This window comes from Ictalurus punctatus, chromosome 4 (genome assembly GCF_001660625.3).
Source record: "Ictalurus punctatus breed USDA103 chromosome 4, Coco_2.0, whole genome shotgun sequence".
Taxonomy (NCBI): Eukaryota; Metazoa; Chordata; class Actinopteri; order Siluriformes; family Ictaluridae; genus Ictalurus; species Ictalurus punctatus.
In genome coordinates this window covers 7908897-7923893 of record NC_071284.1, presented here as the reverse complement: position 1 = coordinate 7923893, position 14997 = coordinate 7908897, and the positions used below count along the sequence as shown (strand labels likewise).

Here is a 14997-nt window from a genome sequence, read left to right as displayed (position 1 = left end):
AATAGGATAAACTAATTCCAATAAATTAAACAATAATAAAAGCAATAAATATAAAATGATTAAACATAATTAAAATGAGAAACAATGATTGAAATGGCTTTATATAGAAGTCATGTGATGGGTATAGGCTAAAACCTGAACAAAAACATGTGATGTACACATAATGTAATGTTTTAATTAAGGTCACTTCAGTGTGTAATCACATCACGCTGTGTTTGTTCAGTTCTGTTATACCCATTGGCATCTAGTGTGATATTAAATGGGAGGGCTAAGCTATCAATAGCTCCGCTAATAAACTGTTAGAGTCGACCAATGCATCATATCCTGAAGTCTCATTGGTGATAATTGGTGATTAAATATGCAAGCAGCATTTACGGGGCAAAAGTATTGCCCAGATATCGCCTCATATCCGACTGGCACCTTCATCATAAGATTCGTTGCTGTGTCATGGGCAAAACTTTTGTGCGGCTTCATCTGATGTCGATATGAGGGAGGTTTGGTAACAATTAGACAGAATTTGTAGGAGTAGTGAAAAAACAGTTTTCAATGTATTTCAAAATGGTCAACAGGATGTACACCCAATTTTTTTAAATGTTGGTGTGTGTTCACTTGGGCCTATTCCAAAGAATCATAGGAAAGTAGAACTGTGGATTTAGGACAAGTTCTTCAAATGATAAGAACAATGTAAAAGCTACTATAGCACTTCACCACTAGGTGGCACTGAAGCGAAATTTCTTGGATACATTCAGGCCGTGGTCTTGGTCAAAGTTCGGTGCTGGTTTATAAATTCATTGCAGAGCTATGGCTTAGGAACCTGTATTTTGTCATTGCAGGACAATGGTTTTCAAGATCAAAAATCTATCTGAAATTTTGTGCAGATAGGTCTTAAGATTACATGACCAAATTTGATGATTTTGGGGTGTAATTTATAGGTGGAGCAGCAAGAATAAATTAGATTCAAGCATTTTCTACATCATTGTAACTTTTGACCTCTAGGTGGCACAGTCATTAAATTTTTTCCTGTAGCCTCGGGTCAAAGTCCTGAAGACACGTACCAAATTTCGTGACCACACATGAAGTTGTTATTGAGACACTGTCGTTAATGTATCGATGATGAGACTGACTGGCGGCTTCATGGCCAGATTTGTTGGCTTGTTACAAGCAAACTGTCAAAAAAAAAATCTAAATTCAATTTGATATCTTTTGTGGATTGGTCTGAAGATATTATGAGCCAAATTTGGACAAAATTTGTAGGAGGAATAGTGAAAAACAGTTTTTAACAAAAATCCAAGATAGCCGTAAATCTAATTAGGCGGAGTCCTTTGAACTCAGTATGATCTCAGGGACAACTGGCATTGAATTTTTGGCCACACAGTTAAACAGTTATGGGCATAAACACACTTTGAAATTTGGCCAAACTTTGACCTGTTGGTGGCAGTAAAACTTTGGAAGTTTGGGGCACAGATTTGGTGAAATCTGTAGAAAAACAATAGCCATTGCTGCTCAGCCCCTAATAAAACAAAATAAATAAAGGGGGAGGGGGATACAGCTAGGCAACCGTTCATCAATAAGTGAAGACGCTAAAGTATGAGGACGTGTCATTTTGCCCACGATTGCCACTATCTTTGCATCCTTACCATGCGTCTTCAGAGGGGGAAGCCAAGAAGCAAAGCCAAGAGAGGAATCTAAAGCAATTAAAAAAAGAGAAAGAGACGCACCCACTGCATAAGCAACCGTTTGAAAAGAGGGCTTGGCATCACGTCTCAGACTTCACTTCCCTTGACTGGTAGCCAAGTTGTAATAGAGGGGAACTAAACAGTAATTTGGAACTGGAAATGTTTAAATTGTGAGAAAATGGAGTAAAAGCCCCCCAAAAAAGTTTTTAAATCAGTGAGAAAACAGCATTAGAATTTTAGTGAGTATATTATTTAAGTCGTGTTTTACAGTTGTCTTGTAAAAGTCAACAGTTCATTGTATTCATCCTGACTGTGAAAAATGTAGTGTGTCATTTGCAATTTGTTCCTAAAATTGTTGATTTTAAAATATACTAAAATAAATAGGTGTCACTTAAATATGTAGACTACATTATCTTCTTTAAATATGTTGTCCAAACAAGTGATCTGATTTCAGTCCACATAATGAACCTCAGCCTGAAGCTCTTTGTGAATGTAGCTCAGTAAAGCTGCAGTTACTTGCTGCTGAAGTGCTGCATTTCCCATGACTATAGCCAATAACTGAGCTACATCTGTCCAATCAATCGAGCCCAAGATGGCCATGATGTCCTCGTAGAGCTTCTGCTGCTGTCCTGGTGTCATTTCCCTGATGACCTGAGGAAGTGGTTTGAACTGACCGCTTGTCATCCAGCATCCCAGAAGTCCTCCAACAGCACCGCCTTTTAACAAGGCACAAAGATCAATTTCATATCGAGGAATATGGGCATAACTGAAACTCTGTAGGAAATGATACCACAGCCCTGTTTAATTCTCAAATCAGGTGGTGTTGATTAATGAATTTTCTATTACAGCAGCTCTGACAGCAGTCCTGGCTGTAATTCAATGATACGTTCATATTAATGCAGTCATTCTAATAATTTGTTGTTTCTATGGCAACAACGCCTTCACAGGAACATGCATGGCTACCATTATGGTTTTCTGTAAGGAGATGTTTTTAAACATTTATGGAAGGAGTCTCCAGTGTCAGCACTTTGTAAGTTTTTCATCATGGGAAAACATTCAGGACTTTGCACTTTCTACTTTCTCAGTAACATTAAAAGCTTTTTTTTTTGTCCTTTTAACTTCAAAAGAAAGGAAAATAAAGACTAGTGAGGAAATGACAGTTTCTATCTATTATAATGTAAGTGAACGGGAACCAACTCGTCTTTGGATGCTCAACATACAATGTAACTATAAATGGATAAAAGCACGATGTCATTCATTAACACATAATTAAAACAGGTTGCTGTGGTATAAGAGGAATAAAACCCATAAGGATATGCTGTTATAGGAAAATAAACAATTTTGCTTCGCATCACACAACTCCATTGTGGATTGTTTGCCTGTAACAGCATGCCTCACCGGGTTTTATTCCTTTTTCAGTATTTATATAGGAGCAATTTACTGATACTTGCCTACGGCGATGCCAAGCGGTCCCCCAACCAATCCTCCAGCAAAAGCGAGTCCTCCAGCAGTCATCGCTCCCTTCCCAGAATGCTTCACTGCAGTCTTTATCTGCTGATTTGCAGATAGCTCACAACACAGCTTCATGACATCATCAATGCGGGGAGACATGCTGTGTAATCAATACACTTTGGGGACAAGACAGAGGGTTCATTTGTATTTAAATGTTTAGACCATGAGATATATTAATTAGATGATCAACCTTAAGAATAAATACACCACACCAGACCACGTGACATCATAAATTAACCCAGTACTGTAAAAATAATAATGAGTTCATTAGAGTTATATAGCATCACATTAATAAATTAATCAAACAAAACACACGTACCTTTTCAGTTCACTCTTCAGACATGTATCTGTCAAGGGAAATATTAACCATGGCGTCAAGCGTCATGCATCAAAATACACGAGCAAAATAAATTTAACGCATGCGCACTGTTCAACATGACTTACACGAAGTCTCCAGCAAAGATGAGGGGGAAAAAACATTTCAAAATAAAGGTCACGTGGCAATGAACGAAGGGCTAAAATGCTAACTCGTATCCGGGTTTTGGCATACAAAATGACGTCATCCCTGCGCCACTCTATTTGGCCAAATGTTTGTGGCATCCTGACCCATCACCTAACCCAGGGGCTCCCAAACTTTTCCAGGGCAAGGCCCCCCAAATGGCATTAACATTTGACCAAGGCCCCCCTTTGCAAGATGTCTTTAAAACATTAAAAATGCAGACTTCTGAATATATCCCCCTTTTTTAAAATTAATAATTACATCTTACATCTTTACATTAAATTACATTAGGAATTGATTGTGTGGGTGTGGTTGTCTGAGAGAAAACATACTAGTGGGAGAGATGGGCTTGGTGGCTCCGACACAGTTTGTTGAGGCCCCCCAGGTGCCCCCTGGCGGCCCCCACTTTGAAAACCACTGACCTAACCTATCAGCACAAACAAGCTTTATTCAGTTACACACTACTTGCACCTCAGTTATGTTCTCTAAGCACTACTGGCAGTTTTAAAACAAGAACATATATGTTTTATTGTTTGTGTGTGATTTAGGTAGGAATATATCTTAAACAATACTAAACTGCTAGCTATAGAATTCTCTTGTCATTTATAACTTGTAACAACGTTAGCAACCTTTAGTTTAATGCAAAACTAAAGAAGCAATCTGGAGGGATTTTCACAAACTACCTTCTCAAAAATCCGGTTGCAGCCATTGACAGCTTCCTTTTTCTGCTCTGTGCAGGTATTTCATCAGTTTTCTGCCCCTAGCCAGTTCAAGTATTTCATGTGTTCCATCTCAATCACACCTGGTGAAACTAATGAAGCCCTTGAATAGCTGCATCAGGTGTGCTTGAGACGACACCTGTTTTGCATGTTTGTGTTGTTGTGAGGGATTCTATTCAGGGGGTTGAATCATTATGAAACTGGAGAAGTCATTACAAGTTGCATTTTCAGTTGAATTTGGGAAAACCACTTGAAGCATTTGTTGTGTTGAACGACTTCAATTGCTTTTGTTTGATTTGTTCATTTCAAACAGCTGAAAGTCTGTAAATTTTGACAATAAACTTGATTTGCAGTGGGGGTTGAATCATTTGATTGCAACTGTACATGCTGTACATACGATCAAAAAGTCAGAGGATTATGATTTAGATACCTTGTTATCGGTGGACGATTATTAGTTATCAGAACATAGGTGTTTTTGTTCATTCAAAGCATGCTTGTGGCTGTGTTGATACTAGTGTGATGGAAGTGAAGGTTCACGGAGGTGATCCACCCTCCCTCAGACAGTCCAATTATCCAGATGAGGCAAACCCCTACATACAGTGTATTCTCTGTTAGAACAGAGTATTATTAGGCCTTGCCTTTCTCCATCATTAGCCCTAATTTAGCCTGGCTCCAAACCAGACAAACATGCTGATGGTAATTTAATAGTTGATGAGCTAGCAAAGAAAGCTGCTGTGGAAGGAGTAACACTTTCAGGTGTCACAGAGCTAGAATCAATTGCAGTTATCATCATCAGAGAGCCAGTAGACCTGAAAAGCACTCAACAGAGTGACCCTTCAGTAACAGAAGCAATCAGACTGAAGAGCAATGGACAACCTATTGTAGATGGTCCGTTGGTAAGCATGATGCACAGCTTTTAAATGTTTTTACAGTACATGACGACATGTTACTGTACAGATGTGGTGACACTCAAGTTTGGGTTCCACACCAACCACACCAACCTTGGCAAATGTCTTCATGGATCTTGCGTTCTGTACAGGGGCATTGTCATGCTGGGACAAGTTTGGGCCTCTTAGTTCCTGTGAAGGGAAATTGTAATGCTACGGCATATAAAGGCATCCTATACAATTGTATGGAAAAAGTTTAGGGGAAACCCATCACACGAATGGGTATGCTGGTCAGGTGTACACAAACTTTTGACCGTACATTGTAGAATTTTCGTAGTTTGTCCATCTTTAAGAGTTTATATGTTTGCCCCTTTTTTTTTTTTTTTAAGAGTTTACAACATCTGGAGACTACTATTTAGGAACATGCTGCAATTTAATTTTTGCCAAATTTTATTGACTTACTTTTAGTCAGGGACTGAATAAACATTAGTCAGTTGCATTTAATGACTTGGGGTGGCTGTAGCCCAGGTGGTAGAGCGGGTAATCCACTAATTGTAGGATTGGCGGTTCGATTCCCAGCAAACATGACTCCATATGCCAAAGTGTCCTTGGGCAAGACACTAAACCCCAAGTTGCTACCGATGGCAAGCTAGCGCCTTGCATGGCAGCTCTGCTACTGTTAGTGTGTGAATTGGTGATGAGACACAGTGGAAAGCGCTTTGGATAAATGTGTTATATAAGTGCAGATCATTTACCATGTACAAACAAATGTAAATAAATACACATACATATATATATATATATAAACCAAACAATATGTCATATAGTGAAACCTGCTACCCTCTCCCACAGTTCCCTGTCAATATGTTATGGCTGGTCCATGGGGTTTTGGCTGTTTCTACTGTCTGTTTGTCTGTCTGTTTGGCTGTTTCTACTGGTCAACTGTTATGGCAGGTCCATGGGGCTTTGGCTGTTTCTATAGATACCCCAACATGCCTTGGGCTATAATGTTGCCCATGGGAGTAGATGGATGGATATCTCTTTCTTTATGGTTACCACTCCATCTCAGTACTAATGTATTGCCCCAGGCTAGCACAGTGTGGTTGCTATAGCTACTCGGTGTAATGCAGTGTATTGCCGTGGTGCTGTCTGGTTGCCATAGCTACCTGGTTGGCGACAAGCTGTGGGTGGTGCTGGAGTGAAAGGAAGTAAATAATGTAAAGACAGATAAGACCATAAGGAAGCCTAAGGGACCTAGTAGTAGTAGTAGTAGTAGTAGTAGTAAAGTAGTAAAGATAGCCAAGTGGTATAGATTGGGGTCATCATATCTAGTGTCTGTACTGAGCTTTTTTTTTGGAACCTATTAATATTAGTGTGTAATTGCAGCAGTTATTGAAAACTTTGAAAATGTGATCATAACATCTGATAAGACATCATAAGATAGAGGACTATTACAAATTTCTCTCTCTTGCTCTTGACCTCTCATGTCTTTTACAGTTTATTTAAGATGTTCTTCTGTTGTGTGTGTGTGTGTGTGTGTGTGTGTGTGTGTGTGTGTGTGTGTGTGGTGTCTTCAAGATCTGGAATTCCTGCAGTCCAACCACTTTATTCACAGGGACATCAAGAGCGACAACATTCTACCGGGAATGGACGGCTCCGTCAAACTCAGTTAGTACCCCTAAGTGTCTAGAACGTGTCTAAACAGTTAACATGATTGTGTATTATGTCTGAAGGTTTTGCCTTTGTGAACTTTTAAAAGCTTCTTGTTGCAGACAGTACAAACATCCTCTATCAGCTTTCTTCTAAAACGCACCTAGATATGTGAGTGCTGATGTGAGCCTACACCAGCAGAGGGCACAGTGGTCACATTGTACTTACAGAAGGTCTGACACAGAAAATGAGTATTGAGACTTAGAGAGCCACGGCACTGCAGAGTTTAGCATTTTTCCTATTTGATGCTCATTCTGAAGCTGAGGTGTTTCACCTACAAGTCTTGATACCTTGATATTAGGCACTAAGGTAGCATTAGTACTCAAGCATCGTTATATATCATAAATGCCCACCTCTGACTGCTATGTTTTTGTGTGTGTGATTGTGTGTGTTTTTTTGCTTCTGCGCCCAGATCACCCCTGAACAGAGTAAGTGCATCACCATGGTCTGCACTTCGAATTGGAATGGTCCCGGAAGTCGTAACCCACAAGGCTTATGGACCCAAAGTAGACATCTGGTCTCTGGGCATCTCTATAATGGCTATAGAGATGATTGAGGGAGAGCCTCCATACCTCAGTGAGAATCCTCTGAGGGTAAGAGGGATGGTGAGTCATGAGGAGATTAATATATACTGTAAATTGCAGCATAGCACACACACACAGTCTGTTGATTTTTTTTTTTTTTTTTTTTTATAACAGCAGCTCTGACAGTAGTTATATTAATACACTCCTTCTAACATGTTTAATCATTAATATAGTGACATTTTCTGTGAGAAGATGTTGATTTAACATTTTGCAAGGAGTCTCCGGTGTCAGCGCTTTGTAACCTGTTCCTTTAGGTTTTCCACCACAGGAAATTCTTCATTGTGGAGGGCTTTGCATTTTGTGGTTTCTCAGTAACATTATTAACTTAAAGAGAGAGAGAAAAAATAGGATGGTGAGTGAATGATTAGTTATATCTGCTCTGATGTAAGTGATCACAGGAACTAATTTGCTTCTCGGACATTCCACAGCATTAAATGTTAATAATATTTTATATTAATAATATAAAAACAGATTGTTTGTTTTTTTAAAGTGAGATGTGATGTTCTTTATAAAATAGAAATGATCAACATTAGGATGTGCATTTATAGGAAAATAAGCAATTTCAGCCTCACTTCCAGCCTCTTCGCAGCAGGACCTTGTTGATTACTTTAATATAAAAGCACGCCCCATTCTTTACTTATTCCTTCCATATTATTCTAGTGATTAAAGTCATGAGAGCACTGCTGCTAGGCAACTGGAAAATTTGAACACCAAGATTAAGCTGCCTAATGACCAAGGCTATTGATTTCGCTAGTTAGTGCACAGGCGTTAAATTTCTTAGTACAAACAGTGTACAGGAACAGAAACCATGGGAACAAGACAAACATATTTGAAAAATTCAGATGTGTTAGTGAATTAATAAGTTGTCAAAAATCCATATGAATGATTACCATACCATTTATTAGAAATCTCATTTAAAAAAAAAAAAAAGGCAAACGCAATTTTTTAAAAAGCTTTTTACATAGCAGATGGACAAAAATGATCCTGAGATCTTCTCTTAGTTTCCAGATGTTCTTACAGGAGTCAGGAAGTGAGCTATGATAAATGCTGCATATAGCATTCACCTTCATAGTCCACTGATTAGCTCATATTATATGCAGTTTTGCTGGAATTGAACCAATAAATTAGTGTATTTGAAGGTAATGGCAAACACTGGAGTGTCTTGGGGCATGCTGTGTCTCGGGGCACCTTAATAGAATAAATTATAAACGCCCTGATTTTGTATGTATACTGTATATGCTTTAGGCTGCATGCCATTTTTATTCATTTGAACATGATGCAGCATTTCATGGCAGCGTGCAAAGATTATGATTTATTTACAGCTGAGTGAAAAATCTCCAAGCTGTGACTTCTATTTACCCCTTTAGGAATTGATGCAAATGAACACAGTGATGTTTTTGTTGTTGGCGCTGTATCTCATTGCCACTAATGGAAGTCCAGAGCTGCAGAACCCAGAGAATCATCTGTCATCTGTTTTCTGATATTTCCTCAACCACTGTTTAGAGATGGATGTGGACAAAAGAGGTTCTGCCAAAGAGCTTCTACAGGTAGTACTGTGTGCGTGTGTGTACATGCTGAGTGAACATTTGGACTCTTGGCCTTTCTCTACGAAATCTTTTAAAGGACAGGATTAGGAAAAAATGTATAGCAGTCCAGTGTAATGTGGTGTGTTATATAAAAGCATGCAGTGTGATGAGATATATATATATATATATATATAAAGAGTTCAAAATAGTCAACAGAGTATGCATTACTGAAGCATTGGCTCGAATGGCACCTTGGCATTTTTATTATAGTCATATTTTTCGTCAATATGTTTACTTCCATAGACGACTATAGTGTGGGGAAAGAGAACCATTATGGCAGTCAAGTGGCTTCATGACACTATATAGAATGAGACAGAATCAGCTATGTAAAATGTCATAAGTTTACATACGCCTTGGAGAATCTGCAAAATGTTCATAATTTAAAGAAAATAAGAGGAATCATAAAAACTGCATTTAGTGTTTTTATTTAGTCCTGCCCTGAATAAACTATTTCACATAATAGATTTTTACATATAGTCCACAAGACACAATAATAACTAAATTTACACAAATTAACCAGTTCAAAAGTTTACATACACTTGATTCTTAATACTGTGTGTCGTTACCTGCATGATCAGCGACTGTTTTTATGTTTTGTGAATGTTATTGTTAAATTGTTATTATTTTATTTAAATATCTTTTTCTTTCAGTTAGTATCGCCCTTCAGAAGCTACATAAGATATTTAGATGTTTCCCAGAAGACAAAAAAAGACCAATTTACACCGATCATCCTGTTCAAAAGTTTACACCCCACTGGCTCTTAATGTGTCGTGTTGCCTTCTTGAGCATCAGTGAATGTTTGCACCTTTTGTAATAGTTGTGTACGAGTCCCTCGGTCGTCCTCAGGGTGAAAAGATGGATCTGTTCAAATATGCAGAAGATGCTGGAAAAGCAAAGAATGTGCAGGACCAGGTGGATTTTTCTAAAGAACAGTGGGCAGTTTAACTGCTCAGGACAAACAAAAGATGAACAACTATCAAAAAACACAAAAAAAACAGTCGTTGATCATCCAGGTAATGGCACACAGTATTAAGAATCAAGCGTATGTAAACTTTTGAACTGGTTCATTTGTGTAAAATCAGTTATTATTGTGTCTTGTGGACTAGATGTATACATCTGTTATTTGAAATAGCTTATTCAGGACAGGACTAAATAAAACAAAATGTAGTTTTAATGATCCCTCCTTTTTTAATGATTAACATTTAGCAGATTCTGCAAGGCGTATGTAAACTTATGACCTCAAATGTATGTCTGTAGTTGAAATAGTGGGAACATTGTGTCTGGTCAGCTATGACCAACTTAAAGATGTCACATAAATTGGGTTTCACATGATCAATTATTATATTCTTACCAAAATAATGGCCCAGAAGATGGAGTACAACAAATAAAAACACAAAACGCTGATAATCAAGGGATAACGCAATGATTACATTTCTCGTTTAACCCCCGATTGAGATGCACTAGATGTTCCAGAAACTTCTACATGCAGCCCTTCCCTGACTTCCCTTGTCCGATACCTGCAGTAGAGCAGGTATTGTTCCTCCATTTCTTTCCCCACATCACTCCCACACAGGGCTGATTTAGAATAGTACAATCTGTTGGAAACAAGTTAGATGTGCTCCCTCTAGAACACATGGGAACTGAAAGTACAGCGCATACACGTAACTCAGAAGTGATATGACTCAAGCATTGCACACAGAGTGAGAAGATTCAAATGAAAAGCTATTACTAAGCAATCTTCTTCAGTAAAATGCATTTAAATAATTCACCAAGTTAATAATTTGGTTGAATACGTTAAGCTGAAACAAAGCACAAACTGCTTAAAAGGTAGTGTTAGGCTGCATTCATGACATGTCAGATTTATCGAAGTTATTAGATGACAACCCGGGCATTCTACTCTGAGCTGTTCAGGGAATTATGCGACACTAGATGGTTATCCAACTCTGTGGATAACTACATTAAGCTGTATTGTATGTCTTTCAATTATGCATTTCGAAATATTATGACATAACTACTTAACTACATTTTACTGCTGAAGCTGAGTGTTTCCACATAACGTTGCAGCGGTCAGATGGTACAAGTCAGAGCTCTCAGAAGAATCCTCAGATAGCAAAATTGCTGTGCCCAGATCTGGCCCACACATACAGCCCACTTACCATGTGGAACGATGGCACTTGGATGGTCTGCTCCTGTTTGCCAGATTTGGGCCACAGACAAGCCATAGCATTGCTGCATGGGCCACATTTTTGTCAAAGTTGGCCCACAATTGTTTTGTGATATTGGGCCATATTCACTATTTATCACATGGGCCACTTTAGGGTCACATCTAGATTATACATTGCTGTGAGTTCCGCAGCTTTGCCTAAAAAGGCCCACTTGTGATTTGGGACATTTGGGCCATATTTGCTATTCTACATGTGGGCCACTTCAGGCTCATATCCATTTTGTCCGGGCCAAAAGAAAGCCAGCAGTGCCGCATCACTGCCTGAAGTGCCCCACATCCGGATGCTCTCTGGGTTCCTAGTTTACAAGTTGTAATTTTGAGTTCCACATGGACGTGAATGCTTTTTTACAAGTCAGAATCTCATAATTACGACATGGCGTGAACGCAGCTTTAGTTCTGACTTTAACAACAAGGCACACAGTAGTCGCACATGTCGCATGCCTCTAAAGTGCCCAATGTGTTATTTCATTTTTTTGCATTTCTTGCTTTTGTGTACTATTTCAAAATTCATCCAACCTCTACATTTATTTTGCTTTGCATACAGAGATAATACAAAAACAGCTTTAAATGTTAAATAGCAAGTGAATAAGCATGGGGTTATTCACTGTGAAGTGTGTGATGTATGACATGTTCCTTGATTTCTTCTGGTTTCCTTGGTTAAACTCGGATGCTGTGCATGAAGAGCGCATCCTCATCCTTTTATAGTCACTTACTTTCACTTATGTTATTCTGCCCTTTAAAATCAGGATGCACATTTCTTATCAACAAAATGAAAACACACTGTAGCAACATGTGTTGTCATGACCACTCAGTTAATAGTGATGTTTTTTGGCCTTTGGCCTTAAACTGTGACGTAGAGGGAAGACAACTTTACAAAGACGGTACAACCTGCTGTTCCTGAACCTTTTGCTTTATGCTGATGAATGGAAGAACTTCTTTCTCTTGTGTTTTTGAGCCATATACTTTGTTTATAAGGCATTTTGATTAAAGATTCTTATCTTAAGAAGAAGAAATAAACTGTACAAACGAATTGCTAAAGTCATGATCTGCTTGACTTGTTTGGTTTTATCCATCCTCATAGTCAGTATACAAAATGGCTTGTTTTTGTCTATGGTAGGGGTGTGTGCAGGGTTTTTACTGAGAAAAATGTGTGCGTGTATGTTTCGGATGGCATACACCCTTGTACCAGAAACCGTATGTTATATCCTTAATTTTTCCTCAGATTTGACCTCATACTTTCCTAGTTTTCTTGCCAAATCCCAACTGTAATTAACTATCCCTTATTGCACAATGGATAACAATCTGAGAGAGTGAGGGCTAACACATGCTTCTTTAGATAAACATAAATCATCCATCACTTTTTTCTTTTTTTTTTTTTAGCTGTTCATGATTCATCACAGGGCAGCTGAACACACTTGGAAGATTTTACGAAAGCACTAAATAGCCTCTTTTGAATACACAAGCTCACAAAAGCCCGATGATTACTTACTGTCATTCTGATTGACTGAGGAAAGAGCAATGCTGTCCTTATGGCTCTCTTCAACTTCCAGCCACAGACGAGAGGTGTGCATTGGGACTGGGATCTCACAGGACGCAGCAAAAAAAGTCACTGGAACAGGCGGTTTTTACTTTAATGCATGTGAAGGTCATGGGGCAAAGAAGGACCACGCCAATTAACATTGGAGCGTATTGGGCATAGCAGATTGCTCAGGCGGCGTGTTTACAGAGTTCATTCAATTATGTTCAATGAATTATAGACAAAGACTAAATGTTATTGGTGGAGGACAAACAAACCTGATGGAGGACAAACAATACAGAATGATAGAAATTCTACAGGCTCATTCAAGAGCATAAACAGTCAGTACATAATGCTAGCACTCCACATTTAAAAGAAAAAAAACAATGCAAAAAAACAATACAAACCCTATAGACCCCTGCCTTTAATTAAAAATTGTCTAAGGCTCATTTGCTTCTATACATGGTGTGTGTTAAGCATTTTCTAACCTTTATTTTTCAGTTTCTGACTATTGTCTGCAGATTTTTGGCTGGTGGATCGTCACTCCACCCAGAATTCCTCCTGACCCACCATGTCAGGGCCACATCTGTTCTGAGAATGATAAACCACTCAAATAATATCAGTGGTGATCCCTTTCCAAATATGGGTTGCATATCCAATGCTATTACACACTACTTAATATTTTCACTCATTGCCCATTTAATCATGCATACATATGATGTAGATCACTTATAGCTCCAGAAATGACTGACTGGGCAGTCAGTCAATTCTGGACCTATAAGCGATCTACATCATATGTATGCATGATAAAATGGGCAATTAGTGGAAAATATTAAGTTGGTGTGTCTAATAATTTAGCGTAGTAACTAGCCTAATCCAAATATTAATGCAACCTAGAAGAAATGGAAATAAATATCTGATCTCTAAACTGACATTTGTCCAGGTTGTACTTTTGAATTTCTGAGCTCTCGTCCCCTTCTTCAGTGAAAAGACATTTTATTTATTGTTTAATTAATCCGATTATCAGCACCCTCCTACTACTTAGCAGCTTCCTAATCCTTGAGTTCTGAGGTGAGGATTTACAAGGGTTTGAATGTGGCAGGAAAGTACACAATCAGCCTAAATGGGCTCTGTAGTAACCAATTGTCTATTACATAACACAGCAGATTGCTTACTTGATCAAGGGTGCGGAATTTAAAGTTGCAGCATTCGAGCTGCCAGGCTTTCGACCAATGTGCTTCTCTTAATGACGTCTACCCATCTGTGCTCAAAGCTCACTGGTGTGTTAGTTAAATGGTAACCAATCTGTCCTGCATCTGCAGTGCAGTGAACAATTCGTTTTATGACTTTTGCAGATAGATAGAAGGCCATTTCTGTAAATCATGTGACATATCCTTAACCACAGCTCTTCTTATAAGGACGTGTGCTATTGCGTCTTTGTGCAATGAAGTGAATGTAACACTAGCTCTATTGGTGATTTTTATGTACAATTATAAACAGTGGCAATCTGATTTGTAGAATTAGACACCATAACATGAAGAATTTTTATCAAATTTCTATTTTTTTTTTTTACTTAGCATGTTGCAGAAATCGTCAGGTAATTTTCACCCGTACAATTGTTTGAATATATATTAGCATATAAGGAATGGTTTGACCAATAAAAACAAGAAAAACACACTTTTAAATTACCCTAATAAAGTCAGCCAAGATGTCTGTGGTGTATTTAGTTCTGCTCTGGAGCTATGAGATTAAAACGGACTTTACATTGTACAATATTTGACCCAATTTTGCTCACCGGCAGCTGATTTAGTGCCATGGCAACCAAAGATGGCCGACAATGATGTTCTGGCACTTTGATTCAATTCTCGGAGTGATATTCATCTAAATGATCAGCATATGGATTAACTGAAACTTAAAACACAACTACAAATACAGTAGTTGCAATGGAGAAACGAAATATGCTCATCACTGTATAATCTGATATGAAGAACACGTTATTGCAGTCTGTTATAACATTCGGCCAAAATGTATTTGGATCATCTCATACAGCGTGACAAGTAATGACCTTAAAAGACCTCTGTACC

The 14997-nt window shown here is 38.3% G+C and overlaps 1 protein-coding gene and 1 long non-coding RNA gene across 2 annotated transcripts; one reads left to right on the top strand and one right to left on the bottom strand.

The window, feature by feature from the left end:
- Window positions 1–1908: 1908 nt before the first annotated feature.
- Window positions 1909–3568, bottom strand: zgc:112052 (uncharacterized protein c19orf12-like protein; the record flags this gene model as incomplete). The annotated part of the gene is given in 3 exon segments (NM_001201045.1): window positions 1909–2392; window positions 3128–3304; window positions 3508–3568. Coding segments are annotated over 2 exon segments (426 nt in total). The 3' UTR covers window positions 1909–2126.
- Window positions 3569–6868: 3300 nt separating this feature from the next.
- Window positions 6869–13522, top strand: LOC108264214 (uncharacterized). The gene is made up of 4 exons (XR_006981648.2): window positions 6869–6961; window positions 7066–7608; window positions 8955–9134; window positions 12778–13522. It is a non-coding gene; the product is annotated as an uncharacterized LOC108264214 (long non-coding RNA).
- Window positions 13523–14997: the final 1475 nt, after the last annotated feature.